This window comes from Trichosurus vulpecula, chromosome 3 (genome assembly GCF_011100635.1).
Source record: "Trichosurus vulpecula isolate mTriVul1 chromosome 3, mTriVul1.pri, whole genome shotgun sequence".
Classification (NCBI taxonomy): domain Eukaryota; kingdom Metazoa; phylum Chordata; class Mammalia; order Diprotodontia; family Phalangeridae; genus Trichosurus; species Trichosurus vulpecula.
The window spans coordinates 213,839,789-213,861,301 of NC_050575.1; the positions used below are offsets into that span (position 1 = coordinate 213,839,789).

At 43.6% G+C, this 21,513-nt stretch overlaps 1 protein-coding gene across 1 annotated transcript in view; it reads right to left on the reverse strand.

Annotated features, from left to right (window-relative positions):
- The window catches only part of ALK (ALK receptor tyrosine kinase), a 1,045,272-nt gene that overhangs the window by 177,054 nt on the left and 846,705 nt on the right, over positions 1-21,513 (reverse strand). The window contains exons 6-7 of the mRNA XM_036748712.1: positions 8,358-8,489; positions 521-652 (exon numbers count right to left, since the gene is read on the reverse strand). Coding sequence (XP_036604607.1) covers positions 521-652; positions 8,358-8,489 — 264 coding nt within the window. The remainder of the gene's footprint in view (positions 1-520; positions 653-8,357; positions 8,490-21,513) is intronic.

Here is a 21,513-nt window from a genome sequence, read left to right on the forward strand (position 1 = left end):
CTGTGATCCTGGGACTGAGATTTAGGCTTTAAGAGCCTGACTTGGTAGAGGGGCTCACAAGCATGGGACCAATTCCCCCTGGGAATGGGAGGTTCCAAATCTGGTGTCTAGTTCCCAAGGCAAGACACAGGACACTGAATAAATAACACACAGCCTTCCTGTGCTCCAGTCTGCCCACTCCCAGAGACCTCACATCACATCATCATTCAATTAATTCCTATGCCCCTTCCCTTGTCAAGTTTTTCTTTTAGTAAAGCTCACAAACACCTTTAGACTAATCTGACTCTTCGAGCCAGAAGTGAGTTGAAGGAATAAGCAGGAATTACACATAGATATTCCAACGGCAAAATTTTGCTAGGCAGAAGTGAACTTATATGGACCTGAGCTAGCCCATTATCTAAGTAATGAGATTCTCTAGCTCTAGCTTTGAGCTTTCATTCCCTGTCCTTTACCTCGTGCTATGATAGGGCTCTTTCAGGGAAGGGTATTGGATAGGAATGTGTGTGTAGGGGAACAATACCTTGGTGATTTGGAAACAGGGCACCCTCCAAGATCCCAACCTGCCATTGGGGAGTATGAGGCATGGCCATGCCTTGAATCCAACCACAGTCTCCATCCTCAAAGTCACAATAAAATCCAGCTGGAAGTTTTCCTGCAAAGAGAAAACAGAGATTCAGTCAATGATATTCTAAATTCCAATGAAATTTCAATCCATTCCATGTTTATTAGGCATTAATAATAATAATATTTATGACAATATATTTATATAAATATAATTTATAATAATATTCATAATATTAATTATCTCATGTCTTTTATGAGAATGCAAACACCTTGAGAGCAAGGACTGTCTTGTGTTTCTGTTTGCATCCTGCTGCCTAGCACAGTGCTTTGCACATAACAAATACTTAATAAATCCTCATTTCTTCATTCATTCATTCACGTACTATGTGTACTGCACTATGATAATAAACACTGGATGAGCAAATACTAGCTATCTTTTCATAATGTCTTAGTTCTCCCTAGTAGGGAAGAAAGACATCTCATAGTCTAATTCCCACAAAGCTGTTATTGATTCATTTCTTTATATATTCACCCATTTAACAAGTATTTATTAAGTGCCTACTGCTAGGCACTGGAGAGATTACCAGGTGTCTGCATTTTAAAATAGAGCATCAAGGAGAGGATAATGTTTAATTCAAAGAAATGAGTGGAGTAACTGTAGAATTCCAGGTACCATGATGGGCAAGTAGGGAAAGTGTTTTTCAATAGGAAGCCCCTCACTGGCTTGCTTCCAATCATTCCCCAAAAGAGACTTCCTACTCTGCCTAATTAGAGAGCTAGCCTTGCAAAGAGGCTACCATAATCATTTGCTCCTCCTCAGACTTTCCCTGGGCCCAGTGTTATTAGGTGAGACTCACATAGATGTCTTCTTCATGTAACCTACTATGGTACAGGTGGTAAGAAAACGTAGAGATGTAGAGTCAGAACCATGGATTTGAATTGCGGATCTTCCACTATGATATAAAGCAAGTAATTTTCCTTATCTGGACCTCAACTTCCTCACCTGCAAAATGATCCAGTTGGACTAAATGTCTGTAAGGACCTTTCCAGCCCCGGATTTATGACCTATGAACTAGAGCGCTGACTTTGAGAAGGGTGTGCCTGTAAAATGGTCCTGGAGTCCTGTTCACATGTTCCCTTACTCACAGGCTCTGGAATGGATCCTGATCTGGATACAGCCAGTCCAGGAGGTAGCGGGAGGGCCAAGCGAGTGAAGAATGGGTTCCATCCAACAGGAGGAATGGAACCGTATTCCTCCACCCAGAAAGCCAGGTTAACCCAAAGCACAAATAATGCCCCTTTTTCTCTGTGCCTCCTCCTGACAGAGAGGGGCCTTCTCTCTTCCTGGCTGTGACAGTGCTTTAGTGAATTATTGCTCATCCTCCCCAACCTCCTGCCCTGCTTTTCTGGGCTTTTCACACAGAGGCATAATCATAAATTAAAACAAGTTGTCACTGACTTTGAACATCTCTTCCCATTTATATCCCACTGAAGAAATCATTTCCTCCCTGAACCCTGTGTGAAGTTCCTCTGATGAAAAATCCAACAGTAAAGGAAGAAATCTTTCTGTTTTATTTTTTATTCCCCCTTGAGGAGTTCCCCATCTACTTCACTTTGCAGCAGCTAACTGGTAGCTGGAAGGAACCCCTGCTGTGATATGCTCTTCAAATATAGAGCTTTCCCAGGCAAGCCTTACAGGATGCCTATCCAACAGGAGAGCTAGGGCTCTTGGGAGGGAGGGAAGGAGGCTGAGCCAAGGCCTCCCCTTCTCTCTAGCTCAGTCAGCTGACTGCCTTCTGTTTGGGATGTGGGGTCCAAGAATGCATCCTATCTTCTGGAACATAGATACTTTAAGCAGAATATCAGAGTTAGGAGACCTGGCGTCTCATCCTAGATCTGCCACTTGCTAGTCACATGACTGTCTCCCCAAACCTCAGTATTCTCATCTGCAAAAACGGATATACTAATACCTGCCCTAGCTAACTCATAAAGTTGTGAGGATCAAACAACACAATGAGATATTTGTATAATAATGAAAATACTTTGATAGTAACAGCTGGCATCTACATGGCAATTTAAGGTCTACAAAACACTTTACAACTATTATCTTATTTCATTTTTGCACTAACCCTGGGAGGTAGGTGCTATTACTATCCATTCTTATGTTACAGATGAAGCATTTGAAACTGAGAGAGGTTTAGTGTCCAGGGCCACATAGCCAGAAAGTGTCTGAGGTTGGATTTGAATTCAAGTCTTCCTGACTCCAAGCCTAACACTCTATCTATTGCACCACTTGGCTGCCTTTTTGAAAAGCAGAAATGTACAAAAGTATGAAATTGTCCATAGCCCTGGGGTCAGTAGTCACTTAGATTAGGGTGCTGGACAGAGATAATGAATTATAATAGTGGTCTATAGGTATAGGCTTACAAAGAGCTTTCCTGATCCATTTAAACATCCCTTTAAAATCCTCAAAAGCTCATACCTATTTTGCATGTACCTATATATGAGTACATTGACTATAAGCTCCTTGAGAACAGGGATTGTTTTATTTTCATCTTCATCGTTTTAACCCCTAAGACAGAGCCTGGAACACCACAGGCATGTCATAAATGCTTTCTGACTGATGGGTTCTGACCAGGTGAAGCATCAGTACAAGTGGTTTTACTCTCCTTTTACAGATGCGGGACCTGAGGCTTTCATTATCAGGAAGTTTTTCCTGACTTCAAACTTAAATATGCCTCTTTGCATCTTTTACTTCCTGGCCCCAGAGCTAATCCCTCTGGGGCCAAGCAAAGGCAGTCTACTGGAATGCTGGATTCTGGGGGTGGTCTGAGCAGAGGTACCATTGCTTTGGTGTCTTTGTTCTGGACTCCCTGGTCTTCTTTATGCAGTTTAAGATTGGAGGATCATAAATTTGGAACTGGGAGGGATAGTAGAAGTCACCTATTCCAGCCTCATTTTACAGATGAGGAAACAGTAAACAGAGGCTCAGAGACTTGCCCATGGTCAAATAAGTAGTAAGTGCCGAAACTGGGATTTAAACGCATGTTTGGGTTCTCGATCCAACCCTCAGCCTGCTGTACCACAGCTGTCCTCCTCATCTGGATAACACACAGTAGTAAGGTCTGTTGGATTTGCAGAATGGACTCAAACTATAATCCACTATAGGATATTCCTGCTTTACAGCAGTATTTCTCAACCTTTTGTAGACTCCGTGGAATAGGATAGGAAAGGAGAGAAGAGAGGAGAGAAGGGGAGAAGAGAGAAGAGGAGAGGAGAAGAGAGGACAGGAGAGGATGGGGTTGGATAAAGTAGGATAGGATGGGATAGGGGAAGATAGGATGGGATAGGAGAGGATGGGGGCGACAGATTGGAACTGAATATTCTCATATAGAAACAGGAGGCCTTGGAATCTCAGAGGGATGGCTGCTGGTTGTGAGTCATTCTGAGTAATATAACTAGGACTTTAGTTATCTTTTGCTGGACTCAATGGCAGAGGTCATTGTTTGGTACAGAATACTGAGTAGAAGCAACCAAATATTTGAAATACTAGTTCCTATTTATATAGGGCTTTAGACTTTACCAAACATGTTCTTCCCAATAACTTAGGAAGAAGGCAATGTAAGTACCATTATGTCCATTTTACAGATGAGGAAACCTGAGGCTCACGGAAATTAAAGTAACTTGTCCAGTACTACACAGCTAGGAAGTTGGTAGAGCTGGGACTCATACCTAAGGCTTATGACTTGAAGGTCAGTATCTTTTTATAACTTTTAATTTTTTAAAGACTCTATAACATACTATAGTCTGTTAAACTAATAAAGCCAATGAATTCAACACCAAGATTTCCTACGATCCATCTCAAAACAGGAAACTAAAAGATGATGATAGGTATGTTTTTTAGTTCATCAAGGTTTTCAAAGTGCTTTAATATACATTATATCACTTGAAACAAGATAGAGGTCAGGGGGGCATGGGAGGAAAAACAAGACAATAAGCCTCAGTTTCCTCATCTGTAAAGTGACAGAGTTGGATTGGATGGCTTCTGAGATGGCCCTTCCGATTACAGAACTAGAACTCTCGACCTGTGAGCTTATAAGTCATGTGTGTGTGTGTGTGTGTGTGTGTGTGTGTGTGTGTGTGTGTGTGGAGAGGGAGAGGGAGGGAGGGGGAGAGAGAGAGAGAGAGAGAGAGAGAGAGAGAGAGAGAGAGAGAGAGAGAGAGAGAGAGAGAATATGTGTGTGTATGTTTTACTAGACTTACAACTCATGGCAGAGAAGGGTTGACAATGAAACAATGTTCATGCTGGCTCTTTCTTGATAGTTTTCTACTTTTCTGTTTTGCTACAACTTCTGACCTAGTTCCTCTTTTACGTGGCCGAGTGTTCTTTGGGAAAGAGATGTCATCTTGTCGATAAGAAAGCGTGGCTGAGTAAGCCAGCATGGCACAGGGCTTTCACTCTCAATGCCTGCAGAGAGACTATCTTGTGCTCATCCCTGTATCCCCAGGACTAGATTCCAAGTTGGGAGAAAGCTCATGGGGCACTCAGTAATAGGCTGACACCAGTGGGCTCAGACTTCTCATGGTTCTGTCCCTGACTTGCTGTGTGACCCGGAGCAAAAATCAATTACCTCCTCTGTGCCTTGGTTTTCCTATCTATAACAAGACATGACAAACTTGACCTACTTCCCAGTGGGGTGGATGGTGAGGAAGGAGCAGCACCAATGGATGCCCAAGCTTTCCGAATACAAAGCTTCATGACATTGTTAAGAGAGGCTTCTGAGAACACTGCATGGATAAATACATTCACACATCCTCTCCCCCCTGCTGGGCAACAGTGTCTGTCTTCATTTTATTAGAGCGGATGAGCACAGTAACCTAAGCCGTAGGAGCTCTATTCGGAAGGCAGTGAACTGGAACTCCGAGGCAGCAGTGGTGAGGACTTCCAGTAACCCAGTCTTTATTAAATGTTTTAAATTGAGAACAATGTCATAATGTAGAAGCCTGGCTTCCAAATTTTGTTTAAAAATGAGCTTCTTTTTGAATGACAAAGGAGAATTCTCATTTGGCTCCTTTTAAAAACAAACAAATAAATAATGGGTTTCTTTCAACGGAACCTGACATTGGCTAGACTGGTAATGAGAAATGGTTATCCTCTCTCTTCTAAAAGCTGGAAATTTAGTCTGGGCTATGAGTATCGGTCTGTCCCACCAAAGTGAACCAGATGTAGAGCAGAAATGAATGATCAGCTTAGATCATCACAGGTTGCGGTAAAGGCAAAATCAGGGCTTTTGAGGTTAAGGCTATCCATCGTAAATGAGCTGTGGTGTACTGAGCCAAAGCAGATGGACTATTATTGCTCTGTTCTGGGTTACTGTTAGCAGAGGTATGGCAAATCATCATACAATCATTGACTTAGAGTCAGACGGGGCATCAGAGACCATCTAGTCCAACTCTTCTTTTTAGAGATGAACAAACTGAAGCTCAGGGAAGAGAATTGACTTGCCCAAGGTCATACAAGGTCATAAGTAGCAGAGTCAGGATCCAAGCCCAGGCCCTATGACTTCCAATCCAGCACTGATCCAAGAGGAGTTTAGGATTACAGAATCCTTGCTTTAGAGTTGGAAGGGCCCTTCAAGGTCACCTAGTTCCACCCTTTTCATTTTACAGATTAGGAAATGGAAACACAGAGGTTGTGACCTTGAGAAGGTCACAAGAAGAAGACAGTGAGTGCTTAGAGGTCCTAGACAAAATCAAAGCGTCCTTGCCCTCAACTGGTCTGCAGTCTACTGGGAGAAATGGAATGAACAAATAATAAAAATAAATAAATTTCCCCTAATCTGTGATTTAATTATTGTAGGAGATTCCTGGTGAGCAAGCTTCATTAACCAATACGGAGATGATCAAACATGCTGTAACTTTATCGACTTGGGAAGATGCCTGGGGCACTGTGAGACTAAATAATCTGCCCAAGGTCATTTAGACAGTGTTCATAAGAGGTAGGATTCAAACCTAGCTTCTTTTAGATTGTGGTTGGCTTTGTATCTACTATGCCAATTTGTCTCTCAAAGACAAAATACATACAAAGTCAATATAAGGTGGGTTTAGAGAGAAGAGGCCAGGCTTGGCAAAAAGAAATATGTTTACACTGTAGTAATTCTTCTGTAGTTTTAAAGAGAGTGTGGCACAGGGGAAAGAAAAGTCAATTTGGAGTCAAGATTCTAGGTTCAAATTTTGTCTTTGACACTTATTCCGTGTGATCTTGGACAATTTACTTCATCTTCAAAGTGAGGGGGCTGGACTAGATGGCCTCCAGGTTCCTTCTATCTGGGAATGAGTGTTCTGGTAAACGTTTAACAACCATCTCTCCACGGGGCAGCTAGGTGGCACAGTGAAGACAGCACTGGCCCTGGAAGCAGGAGGACCTGAGTTTAAATCCGGCCTCAGACACTTGGCTCACTTACTAGCTGTGTGACCTTGGGCAAGTCACTTAACCCCAATTGCCCTGCCTTCCCCCCTCCAAAAAAAAAAGAACCAAACCAATCAACCATTTCTCTAGAAAAAGAAAAGGATGCAGGACACATTTTACAGTTTAATCTGCATTAACAATTTTCTCTATCATTTTCCTCAAGCTAAACAATCATCAAAACAAGAAACTGAGCCCTGATTTGCAGCTTTGGCTAATTTCTAAGGTGTAAATGTTCACAATGAAAATTTAACAATTAGTTCTCAGGAGCCCTTTTGAGCTGGTCACACCACTGCTTTTATTGAAAAATCTGTAAGTCTGTGACCAATCTTTATTTGTTCTCACCGCTAGTCACAACAATAGCAAAGGTAACTGCTGACTTCTATATAGTATATTAAGGTTTACAAAACACTTTTCATACACTGTCTGGTTTCCCTCCTCTCAATGAGGTAGGTGCTGCCACTGATTAGCTGTGGGACCTTGGGTAAGCCGCTGTCTGAGAGGATGGAAGGCACAAAGTGCCATGAGCTTCCTTAAGCTACTGAGCATGGAAACTTTTCAAAGGGTTCAGCGTACTGTGACTTCCATGACTGATAGCAGTGTCCTCCATCATTTTTGATCATGCATGCCTATCAATTGTCTTTTTCATGGTATTCATTTTTAAATTTATTTTCAATGATCTTTTCTGCCTGGTGCATATGCTGGAGGTGAGGGAGGGAGAGGAGGAGATTTTCCCAAAGGTACTTTGACAGCTGCTACTGTAGGTCCCTGAGCTCTGTCAGGTCATATTTGAGCTGAGGGGCTTATGCCAGGTTCAGAAATTGGGAGGTTGGAAGCTGGGGAATATGGGACAGAGTAGGAGAGTACTGGGTTCTGATGGGTGAAGATTAGGCCTGGCTGCATTGGAGATTAGCTTTATAACTGACTATCATTGGGAGGGTGGGATGGCAGCCTATCTTCCTCCTCTCTGATTGGTTGGTACCCCAAGAGACCTGACCTCTGCCTTGGAGGGGACTAAGTTATAGGACCTCAGACATTTGACTGATCTTAGTGATCACCTAGCTCTACCTCCCACATTTTACAGAAAAGCAGTCAGTGACCCAGAGAGAAAGTAGCAGAGTCAGGATTTGCTAGAAATAAGACCTCTAATTTCTAGCAAATGGAGACTCGGTGATCATTCAGTTATAGATAATCTATCACAGCTGAGATGACTCAGGACTAGAGAGGCACCTTGCTCAAGTTCAGTCAGGTAGCATGGGACAAGGAGGGAAGGCTGTGATTAGGAGTGAGGGAGGCTGGAGGAGGGCCCCTCCCCTTCTTTACTTACTGCACAATTCTCCCTCATCTTCGCCCTCAGAGCAGTCTTTCTGAAAGTTGCAAGCCTGCCCCAGGTGGATGGCTGTTCCATTCCAGCAGGTGAAGGAGCTCTTCAGGGCCATCTTGGAGATAGGTGGCATCCCTGGGGAAGAGAGACACACACAATCATATCAGTTTATGCTGCTTCCGACACAACTGTGCCCTATGGCAGGGTGTCACAAGGCTAAACTTCTCAGGCTTGGTTACATGGTCAGTAGGACCATTCGTACCCTGTATAACAACTCATACTCAATATAGCACTTTATATACATTATTATTTACATTATATACCTATCTAGTCTTTAGCACAGTGCCTAGCATATAGTAGGGGCTTAATAAATATTTACTGATTATCTCCTAATAACCCTGTGAAGTGAATTTTGTTCAGTCATTTCAGTTGTGTCTCTCTCTTCATGACCCCATTTGGAGGTTGTTTTTTTTTTGGCAGAGATACTGGAGTGGTTTGCCATTTCCTTCTCTAGCTCATTTTACAGATGAGGAAACTGAGGCAAACGGGGTTAAGTGATTTGCCATGTATCACACAGCTAGTAAGTGTCTGAGGCCAGACTTGAACTCAGGAAGATGAGTCTTCAGGAGTCCAGGCCCAGCACTCTATCAATTGAGTCACCCATCTGCCTGTGAAGTGAATAAAACACATTATTATCTTCATCTTACAAATGAGGCCCAGTCAGATGTATTGACTTGCCTAAAGTAATACAGCTAGTTAATGTCAGAGCTGGGAAAAGAACTCCTATGTTCTGTTCAGGGCTTACCACATTGCCCAGATCTGTAACTAGGGTGGGGTAAATATGACTTTTCCAGGATATCAACATTTAGGGTGTGTTGACAGCAGTTATAATCCATCATCAGGTTAGAAACAACAGAGCTTAGTACTGAATTGGTACAAAAAACTAGTTAAATAGGAAGATACAAGATGGTGGGCTGAGATGAGTTTTTCTCTTGTCCTTTCTGTTCCCGGTGATAGGTATGATAGCTTTGTGCTGGTATCTTTTGTCTATGAACTTATGTCCCAGTTGTGATCAGGGTTGGGAGAGGGCCATGACAGTATAGGCAGGAGAACAGAGAGCTGGGTGTTTTCTTTGTCATTCTCTGAGAGCCTAACAGAAACACTTTGCCTAAGACTGGCCTTAGTTGTAGAATGGGGTTAGGGTAGCCTTCCACTGGAGCTCCTGTAGCCCAGCTCAGTTGTCCTCTGGGTTTCCTCCCTTCCTAGACACTCTCACAAATCCAGGCCTGCAGAAGTACTAAGTATAACTCAGTAGTATTTCCTTCTCCTTAATATCTCACAGGGATTTGTGCTTAGGATGAACAGGTGGGTGGGCATAGTTTTCCCTTAGCCATGTGATGTGAGAAGCAGCAGCCAGAACAGAAAATGTGATTTTATGATGATATGAAGGAAGCCATCACAGATGTTGCACTAGAGAACCTCTCCCCCCAACAGTGTGTATGTGTGTGTGCGTGTTTGTGTGTGTACCATAGTCCTCAGGAACAGTGGATGGTCATTGCCCATAAGCTTTCTCACCATTGGAATGATCCAAAGATGGAATGAGCTACACTGGGAGAATAGTGCTTGGCACAGCGCCAGGCATGTTGTAGGCCCTTAATAGGTGTTTATTGGATTGGATTGTGGGTCTCTCCTCATTTGAGGCCTTTAAGCAAAAGCTAGACTACCACTTGTTGGATATATCATAGTGGGGATCCCTTTTCAAATGTCAATTGGACTAAATGGCCTCTGAGGTTATTTCCAACTCTGAAATTCGGATTCCGCAGTCATAGGAACTCTTTCTGCCACTCATTGGATGGTGTCCCACTTTCCTGATCCTCCCTGCCCCCCCCACCCCCAAAATAAGAATATGCTTCAGAATGTTGCTTGGGCTGGACACAGTTAGCGTTATGTGTTCAAACTCCTAGTTACAAAGGCTCTGTCTGCCTCAGCCTCTCCACAGGCAAGGCCTTGGCCACCACAGTATCTTCTCAGCCTGACCACAGCAGAATAAACACGAGGTGCATGGAGGCATGGACCAGAACCAACCCTGAAAACCAGGATTCTGGGATCATTAGGAAAGTAGGGGAGGGTGGGAAGAGTGGGTCCGTGCTCCTTGGACCTACTGTGTCTTCCTTGCTAAGATCTGCAGTGTGCCTCATGCCATCATAGAACCCAGCTCTGCCCATCTGACATGGCTATTATCAGAAGCTGTAGTGCTGAGAGGTCTTAATTTTAAAGTACAAGAGATCTGTAGAGAGATTATTAGAGGAGTGTGTCTTTACACTTGAATGGGGAAAGATTACTATTTATTTTCATGAACCTTTAACTAAAATTTAGCATTTCCTTTAATTGTGAATTTAAAAAAAGTCTTCTAAGAAGGTGTCCGTAGACTTCACCAGACTGCCAAAGGCACAAACAGGCAAAGAACCCCTGGGCTAGATCATCTCAAAGGGCTCTTCCAGCTCTAAAATGCTGTGGTTTTATTTCCTTCTTCGATGTGGGGATAATTGGCCTAGGTGAAGTGGTGACGTCAGGGCCAGCCAGTTAAATTGACCTCCACTGCCCCTTCATCTCTTACTCAATTCAGTTTAACTTTTGTTGTTGTTTAGTTGCTTTCAGTCATGTCTGACTCTTCACGAAAGCTTTTTTAGGATTTCCTTGGCACAGGTACTGGAGTGGTTTGCTATTTCTTTCTCCAGGTCATTTTACAAACAAGAAAAATGAGACTAACAGCATTAAGTGACTTGCCCAGGGTCACACAGATAGTAGATATCTGAGACCAGATTTTAAGTCAGAGTTTCCTTACTCCAGACCTGGTGCTCTATCCATTGCCACACCTAGTATTTATTAAGTGCCTACTATGTGCTGATCTCCACTGCCCCTTCAACTCTTATTTAATTAATTAGCATTTATTAAGTGCTTACTATATACCACACACTGTGACAGGTCCTGGAAATATGAAGCCAAAAGTGAAACAGTTGAGGAGCTTATGTTCTACTAGGGGAAATAGCAGACGTACAGATCATTAAATGCAAAATACACACAAAGTAAATTTATTGTTGTTCAGTCATGTTTGACTCTTTGTGGTTCCCTTTGAGGTCTTCTTGGCAGAGATACTGGAATGGTTTGCCATTTCCTTCTCCAGCTCATTTTATAGATGAGGAACTGAGGTAAGTAGGGTTAAGTGACTTGCCCAGGGTCACACGGCTAGTAAAGTAAGCCAGATTTGAACTCTGGAAAATGAGTCTTCCTGATTCGAAGCCCAGTGCTCCAATCCACCGCACTACCCTGCTGCCCCACAAAGTTAATACTAAGTATTTACTGACCACTGAGGGACTGAGTTAGTAAAAGCCTCCTGGAGGGGGTGCTTAAGCAGAGCCTTGAAGGGATCAGGGACTTCAAGAGGAGGAGTTGAGGAGGGAGAGCACAGAATAGGGAGATAGATGGTTCTGTGTAGGGAATGTCAAGTGGGCTGGTGTAGCTGGAACATCAAGGGCTTGAGGCTTAGTTGTATGAAATGAGTCTAGACAGGTTGGAGCTCACTCGTGAAGGGCTCTTAATGTCAAATGTCATTTGTAGTTCATCCTGGATGTAACAGAGCCATTGAAGCTTCTTGGGTGAGTCAGTGAGGCATTGTGTTTCTGGAATATTACTTTGGCAGTTACGGGAAAGATGAGTTGGGGGGGGGGGCGCAGAAATGAGGCAGGAAGACTAATTATGGAGTGAATACAGCCAGTTCCCTCAGTGGGTAGGTGTGAACTAGCAGTTGGTGAGAGTGCGAACTAGGTGTCCTGGTCCTAGAAAGAAAGGGAACATGAATGAGAGGTGTTATGGAGGTAGAATAGACCAGACTTAGCCTGATTGGATATGGGGGGTCTTGAAGAAGCAGGAAGGAAGACTTGAATCTTCTTCATTCTTACTTCTCCCACATCTCAGGGTCCCAGGGTTCCAGTGAAACCCATATCCATCAGCTCTCCTCCAGTTGGCCCTTGCCAACTCTGTCTTACCAACTTGAGCAGGGAATGAACACAATAACCCTCCTACTGGCGAGGAATTAAAAACCTCCAAGAGATAGAGTTTCTGGGTAACTAATAATCAATTTGTTAAGTAGGCTAGCCAGCAATCAATAAATTGATGGTCACAGGTTTCTCTCCATAACCAAAGATGCCAAGGGCGACCCTAAAACACCTTAAATATCTTCTAAAAGGGAATTCCCCTGACAAGGGAAAATCACCTTTGATTGGTGGACTTTTAACGAGGAGGTGGGCTAAAAGAGTTCAGCTCCTCCTACTGAGATCTGGCTCGATCATGAGACTCAGCCACCTCCAGCAATCCGGGCAGGGGGCAGCCATATCCATCCGGACCTCTCTGGGCTGGTTTTCTCCTTCATGAGCTGGGTCATCCTAAACTCCAATGGAGGAGAACAAGGACAGGGATTCCTTCCCTCAGGGTAAGAGCTTGCCCAGACTGGATTTTGTTCATACTTTAAACAGAAAGTAGGCCTCCTGGTTGGATGGAGTCCTGTCTGAAGTTGGGTCCACTCCTGACCAAGACTGATGAACACATGCCTGGAGGGCTAGGAGCAATCTCGTCAATCAGACATGCCTCTCAGAGACTGACTGCCCTTAACAGGAGTTGGGCCTTTACAGAAAATAGAAAGAAAAAAGGTGGATCACAATGAGTAACTAGGTATTAATATACTAGTGGAATATTAATTCTCTCATTCTTTTAGCACCCTCAGAACATCATTTTTCGCAAAGTGGTTTCATTGCATGCAGAGATGCTACTCAAATGCTGATCACCAGACCAGAGGCTGATGAGCTTCTGGGAGCCCTCCCTGTGAGAGCTCACATGGACCTATAGGAATAGAAGGAACAGGAAAGAAAGGCATAAAATGGAGGTATAGTAGAGAACTTCACTTGGAGTCAGGAAGACCAGTATTGAAATTTTCCCTTAAACATATCCTAGCTGTGTGACCTTGGGTAAGTCATTAACCTCACTCGGGACTGGGTTTCCTCAGTGGTAAAATGTAAGGGTAGTACTCTAAGGTTTCTTCCAGCTCTAAGGCTATGATCCTACAGTGAATGTTCCAAATACCTATGAAGAACTTATCATTCTCCATGAGCCATACTAGGTATTGAAAATACAAACCTGGAAAGCTAGTTCCTGCCTTCAAGGGACTCATGGTTTAATCAGGAAATGAAGCATGTACACAAATTACTAAAACTATAAAAACAAAACCTCACACAAAAGCAAAAATGAAAATGAAAAATCTTTACAAATACAATGTATGAGGGATTTGTATAATATTGTGCAATTCCTGTTAAGACATTTTCTTAGAGAAAAACGCCTGGGGCCAAAGTTAGCAACTAGCAGCATCAAAGAGATCCATTGCTTACTTGTTAAGGGTGTGCTTTGAGTCTTTTACATAAATTTTAATTTTGTGCTTTGATTCTCTACTTGTAGGTGATGACACCTGGGAAGCTCGAAAATGACATCTTCCTGACTGGGCAGCTGGTGCCATTGGGTTCAGAGGGAGCTACCTTCCCGAGCCCTTAGGCTGGAGCTGATGCCATTAATTCTTCATCTGACAGCTGGCAGTGTTTCACCTGGATCACTGCAGCCTCTGGGCTGGGAGGCAAGACGGCAGCCATGACTGGCCAAGTGATAGATGCCTGCAATTATGTGCAGGGCCCTGGGTAAGATGCTGGAGATATAAAGATGAAAAAAAAATACAGTCCCTGCCTTCAAGGAGTTTATATTTCAATAGAGGGAAACATCACACATATTAGTTTAAGACAAAGTAGAGTGTGACAGGGCAGAAGCGAGATTCAAATAGTGTGCTAGGAAAATGTGAAGTGAGAGAAAAAGCCCATTTTAGCTGGAGGATCCTGCAGGGCTTCAGGAAAGACACAGACGGTAGCTGAGCTGAGCCTAAGATGGGGCAGTGGGGTACCGGGGAAAGATGGATGGCTCTGGAGTCACGGGAGCTGGGGCAGAATCTCACCTCTGTCATGTTATGGGTGTGACTTTGGGAGAGTTACTGCACTTCCCTGCTCCTCAGTTCTCTCATCAGAGAAATTTAAAAAAGGGGGTTTAGACTAGATGGCTTCTGAGGTCTCTTCCAGCTGTCATTGTTTGGTTGTTTTTCAGGGTGTCCAACTCTGTGACCCCATTTGGGGTTTTCTTGGCAAAGATACTGGAGTAATTTGCTATTTCCTTCTCCAGCTCATTTTACAGGTGAGGAAACTGAGGCAGACAGGGTTAAGTGACTTGCCCAGGGTCACACAGCCTGTAAGTGTCTGAGGTGAGATTTGAACTCAGGAAGATGAGTCTTCCTGACTCCTGGCCTGGCGTGCTACCCATTGCGCCACCTAGCTGCTTCCAGCTCTACATAGACTAGGGAATTAATTCTGAAGTAAGAGGTTCTGGGTCTTCCCTCTGTGGCTTTCTACCTCCATGAACTTCGGAGAAGTTACTCGCTGGGCTTCATTTTCCTCATCTGTGAAATGACGGACAGAGGGGAGAAACAAGCATTTATGAAGTGCCTACTATGTGTTAGGCACTGTGCTTAGCATTTTACAACTACCTCGTTTGATCTTCACAACAACCTGGGAAGGTAGGTGCTGTTATTGTCCCCGTTATCCCCATTGTACAGGTGAGGAAACTGAGGGAGACAGAAGAAAGGTGACTTGCTCGAGGTCACAGAACTAGTAAGTGTCTGAGGCTGGATTTGAACTCAAGTCCTCTGACGCCAGGTCCAGCTCTCTACAAACTGTGTGCACACACAGGCAAACACATACACATTTATAAGGATGTGTTATATATGTAAATATATGGATATATACATCTATCTTGGGAATATGTACTACATAGTATATATGGTATACATGCATGTATATGGGTATAGATATGCATGTATGTGTATGCAGGTACACAAAATATATTAGACATGTGTACTACATGTGTGTATTTATGGCTATACATGTATGTAATTATTGTATGTGTGTGAATATATGGGGAGCTGGGTGGTAGAGTGGTTAGAATGCTGGGCCCAGAGTCAGGAAGACTCATCTTCGTGAGTTCAAATCTGACCTCAGACACTTACTGGCTATGTGATCCTGGACAAGTCACGTAACCCAGTTTACCTCAGTTTCTTCCCTTGTAAAATGAGCTGGAGAAGGAAATAGCAAACCACTTCAGTATCTTTACCAAGAAAAACCCAAATAGAGTCACGAAATATCGGACACAACTGAAAAAACAGCTGAACAACAAAGTGTGTGAGTGTGTGTGTGTGTGTGTGTGTGTGTGTGCATGCACACATATGTATTTATGCAATTATATCAGGAAGAAGAGAGGGCTAAACACCTGGAGACCTCGGAAAGGCCTCATGTAGGAGGTGGCTGGAGCTACGATGAGCCCAGGTCTAGACCCCTTCTGTTACACAAGCCTTCCTCTGCCCAGCAGTGACCACAGAGCTGAAAGAGGCGTGTGCAGGGCAGCTGAGTCTCCCCTTCTTCCCCTACTGACACAAAGGGGAGAACTGAAGGGTGGGGAAAGGAAGGGCTTTCTCCTCTGAGCACTCTGGGTTCTCTCTAGTGCTGTCATGGCACGTCCCGGAATTACTCCTACTTTCTCTTTTTAAATCAATTCACCAAGCACATAATCAGTATCTGCTATGAGCTAGGAACTCTGTAAGTTACTGGGGTCACAAGGTCAAAAATAAATCAGGCTCTGTCCTCAAGAAGCTTACATTCTACTGGGGATGGGTGAGGAACAATACAGATGTATACATATATATATCTGTATTGTACATGTATCTTTGTATTGTATACACACAGACACACATGCACATACATACATACATATATGCATACACACATATTATATATACAAACATATGTGTATATATGCAGGTACAGATATACATGTATATATATGGAGATATACATACATACATACATACGAACGTGTGTATATGTTATATATACATACATACAGATACACACGTATGCATATATACATTCACATAAATGTGTATGTGCACATTATATATGCATGTATACGTCTGCATATATGCACATATGCATGCATGTACACATGCATATATACACATGCACATATATGCACACATATACATGCATGTTTATATATGCATGTACACACATGCATGTATGTGTATGTGTGTGATGATAACTGACATTTATATAGCGCTTCCTATGTACCAGGCACTGTGCTACGTGCGTCACTATTTTCATCTCATTAGAGCCTTACAACAACCCTCAGAGGTAGATGCTATTATTATGTCCACTTTACAGATGAAGAAACTGAGGTAAACAGTGGTCAATGACTTCCCCAGGTTCACAGAGGTAGTAAGTGTCTGAGGCTAGATTTGAACTCAGGTCTTCCTGACTCCAGGCCCAGCGCTCTATTCACTGAGTTACCTAAATGCAAAGTAACTTAGGGTACACTGCGCTAACAAATAAGGGATCGGGAAAGACCTGCTGCATTTGACTGAGCTTTGACGGGAGCCAGAAGTTTTAAGAGGCAGAAGTGAGAAGGCAGAGCATTCCAGGTATGGGGGACAGCCCATACAATGGAGTGGAGGTGGGAGATGAGATGTGGGCCAGGTCAAGTATAGAGGAGAGTACATAAGGTGAAAAATTTTTCTCCTTTTTTTCCTTCAATTGGAGCCTGCCTCAGAGAGGCATCATTGCGGTTCTCCATGATCCTAGGCTTTGATGAATCTCATTGCCGTGGCCCTGTGTTCCCCTTGTTCTTACCACTGGGAGCTTGTGCTTAGGGCCATTTTCATTAGACGGTCCAGTACTCTGATCTTTACTGCTGGCCCAGCCTCAGAACTAATGAGGCGTGGCAAAAACAACCTCTCTGTCTTCTCAAGTTCCTTTTTTATGGGTCCTATAAATTTCAGGGAGGAAAGTCCCCCTAGTGAATTGTTTTAATAAAGGAAGCTGAAATTCCCATACAGGGACCACTCTCTTATGAAAACTTGCTCTGGCTCATGGTGCAGCCCCACTGGTAGCTGGTGGACTGTCCCAGGGATCAGGACAAGAAGGGGCAATACAGAGATAGTGGGGGCAGGGGCTTCAGAAAAACATTTTGGCTGGAGAACCCAAGGCCAGATACTGGTGTCTGCACCCTTAGTCTAGGAAGCACTGGAAGTGATGATGATGGAGGGTGATGGAGGATGGGGAGGAGGAGGATGACTACCAACATTTATATAGGAGTGGCAAAATATTTTTTGGTACCATATCTCATTTGAGCCTCATAATAACCCTTCAGGCTGTAATGAATATGATAGGAATCATTTTCTCCTTATTTGGCAGATGAGAAGTGGAGGATCGGGGTGACTTATGTGAATAAGAGAATGATCTAGGATTTTGGCAACATGACAGAACTCCCAGAAGGGAAACTCCCTCCAATTGTGCAGATTGCAACCAGCCTATGACTTAGTAGATAACTCCCAGGCAGCTGCCTAAATCATTTGCCTAGGGTCATATAGCTAGTTAAGTACAGCTGGGGATTTGAACCCAGGACCTCCTGACTCTATGTTCAACATTCTATCTCCTAGACCATGTCTGCCTTGAATGAGGAAGTTTACACTAGAAAACATCAACCAATTCCTCCTCCACCCTCTAGCGTTCCTTGATGGTTCCAAAAGAAGAGAGATATCATGAGAGCTCATATTTCTCTAGTGCTTTGTCATACAAAGCTTTAAAAAGCTTTTCTTACAGATGAGGAAACTGAGTCTGAAAGTGCCTTGCCCACGGGTGCCTAACTTGAAAGTGATAAAGTAAACACAACCACAAACAACAACAACAAAAAAGTCAAATGACAAAGCTAGAATTTGTTCCTAGCAGATTTTAGCAGCAAAATTCAAAACAGTGCTTCTGGCTCCAAGTTCATGACTTGACACTTTTCTCTTTGGGCACTTCTTTACCAAGAAAACCCCAAATGGGGTCACGAAGTATCGGACACAACTGAAAAAATGGCTGAATAACAAAGTATGTATGTGTGTGTGTGTATGTGTGTGTGTGTGTGTGCATGTACGTGTGTGTGTATTTATGCAATTATATCAGGAAAAGTCAGTGGATCTTGGGATTTAATTGAAAGGGTAAGCTGGGCTAGGAGGGTCTGACTGCAGTAGCAATTGGGAGAAGGGTCAGGAGGGCAGCAAAGAGCTCTAAGCCAAAGGCCCCTTTGTTGATTCATTGACATGGGTATTGGGATAGCCATTCTTTTTTTTGAGGGGGGAAGGCTGGGCAATTGGGGTTAAGTGACTTGCCCAAGGTCACACAGCTAGTAAGTGTGTCAAATATCTGAGGGTGGATTTGAACTCAGGTCCTCCTGACTCCAGGGCCAGTGATCTTCTCACTATGCCACCTAGCTGCCCCTGACATGGGTGTTGGGATCCAAAGTCCTTTGGGAGAAGAGTCCGGGGCTGCCAGGAGATGCTTGTGAACATGTTGCACCCATGGACAGTGTTTTCCACACACAGACTTAGGATTGGAGGATCATAGAGTCCAAGGTGGAGGGACCCAAGACGCTGCCTCATCCAATCCTCTCATTTTACAGGTGTGGAAACCAAGATGAAGTAACTTGCCCAAATAAATAAGAATAAACCCAGAGACTGAGTTGAAAGTCAGGTCCTCTGAGTACAGGGCCAGGGTGATTTTCGCTGTTGAGAGAAACCTGCTAGAGGCAGGAGCTGGCCTAGAGTGCCTCTGAAGTCTCTGATTATAGGGCTTACTCCTTAAGTCATGCCACCATAATGACAATTGGTCCTTGGGAATTCCTTGTTAAGAAAGTCCTTGTCTAGGAGGAATCTACTTTAGGACCCCACGTTTAGAGTTGGAAGGGACTTTGGAGGCCATCTCTAAGGGCCCAACCTTCTCATTTTGCAGCTAAGGCAACTGAGGATCAGAGCGATTAGGGGCCCCTGGTTGTGCAGCTAGTTAATGTGATAGGCAGGGTTGGAACCTAGGGTCTCCTGACTTCTACAAGTATAGCCTTCTGTCCATTACATTATTTTTGTCATTCAGTCACTTGTTTTCTGCTGTGTCCCACTCCTCATGACCCCATTTGGGCTTTTCTTGGCAAAGATCCTGAAGTGGTTTGCCATTTTTTTCTCCAGCTCATTTTACAGATGAGGAACTGAGGCAGACGGGGTTAGGTGACTTTCCCAAAGTCACACAACCAGTAAGTGTCTGAGGCCAGATTCAAACTCACTAAGAGTGACCCCAGGCCCCAGTACTCTATCCACCCCACCCTGCTGCCCTCCTAGGTCCCATATGGTACCTTAATTATAACAACCTTGGAGCTAATAGGCCACCCAAGCCTAACGAACAATCTTAGCCATTGTCATCATGAATGTGATGCCATGTCCTCTCGAAGGGAAGGAAGAGGATCTATTGAAACATTTTGTGGGGGCGTCTACACCTGTGTCCTTATTTGCCGAGTTGATTCAGTATCATTAACATCAGGCTTGTTAATGCTTCCTGTTATTAATCACTTTCCCCTGAAGTTCCATCTTTTCTTCCTTGCTAAACAAACTACCTCCTGACCTGAGGCTGCTTCATTCCAGAATTCCAATCTGACCCATCTCCATCAGCTGTCGGTTGGCTCCCCAAGCAGCTCCCTCTAACCACCACGATGCATTTGTTGGCCCATTTATCTCTTCTCCTGGCGCAGGCTGCATTGGCTCAGATCTGCATTGCCCATGTGTGTGGTACAGGTCAGGTTACACAAATTGCTGTTCCACAGCACAGATGATTTATTGAGTTCACTCAATGTGAGTTATACTTTCGCTTTGCTTTTGTATTCAGAGCATAGAAATATACTACCCACCCTACCACCACCCCTCCTATGCACACATATGCATGCCACAAGTGTTCCTGGAGATAGGATGCTGCAGAATGGATTTGAGGGGAGGACTTTTGTTTAAAGACACAATGAATTTTCAGGTTAATTCATGCTTAGGGACTATTTCTTTGGGGGGAGGGGGAGGTGTTGGACATGTGATTGCATTAATGCAGCAGACCCCTGATGTGAAAGCTTCTCCTGCTGAAGCAGATTGGCAGCTAATCTATAACTTACAGAGAATTTAAGTACACGGATTTAGAACTGGAAGGACCTTGGAGACCTTCTAGTCCTACTCCTCTCCCCTACCCCCATTTTACAGATGAGAAACTAAGGCCTAGAGATGGGAAGTGACTCGCCCAAGGTCACATACTTTAGGTAGTCAGTAGTAGGGTTAGCTTTTGAACCCAGGTCCTCTGGCTCCAAAGCCAGCCTTTTTCCCACCATATCCTTGAGGCAGTGGTGCAATGAAGAGTGGTAGGCTTGGAGTCAGAGGAACTGGGTTCAAATTCTGGCTCTGATGCATACTATCTGTGTGAGTTACTTTAGTCAACTACTTTCAACTCAGTTTCCTTATGTGTGAAATGAGGGAATGGCATGAAATCAAAGTTTCTTGATAATTTTGTTTTTGTCATGGACTACGTTTTTTTGGCAATTTGCTAAAGCCTGTGGATCCCTTCTCAGAATGTTTTTAAATATTCAAAATAAAATATATATGATTACAAAGGAAGCCAAAATTTCCTTTGAACATTAAGAGGCATTGTTGTTCCCATCCCAGTTCAATGACCCCATTGGTCATCTATCCCCTGATCCTTTGGGAAGGGGTCTGAGGGCCCTGAGTCAAGAACTCTTGCATTAGAAGCACTCTCAGGCTCCTTTTAGCTCTAAATCTATGATCTATTTTTTTTAAGAGTTACCTGGGGTTACTGAGAAGTTAAGCGACTTTTCCATAGTACCACAGCTAGTAGGTGTTAGAGACAGGACTTGAATCCAGGTCTTCCCAACTCCAAGACCCACCTTCTATCCATTATGTTGCCACTGTCTCTTGAAGATGATTTTCTGTGACATTAAAAAGGGACATTTGAACTGAACTTCTTTAACATCCTTCCCTACTTGGGCAGTTAGGTGGGACAGTGGCCAGAGCACTGGGCCTGGAGTTGGGAAGAGCTGAATTAAAATCTAGCATCAGATACTTACTAGCTGTGTGACCCTGGGCAAATCACATAACTTCTGTTTGCCT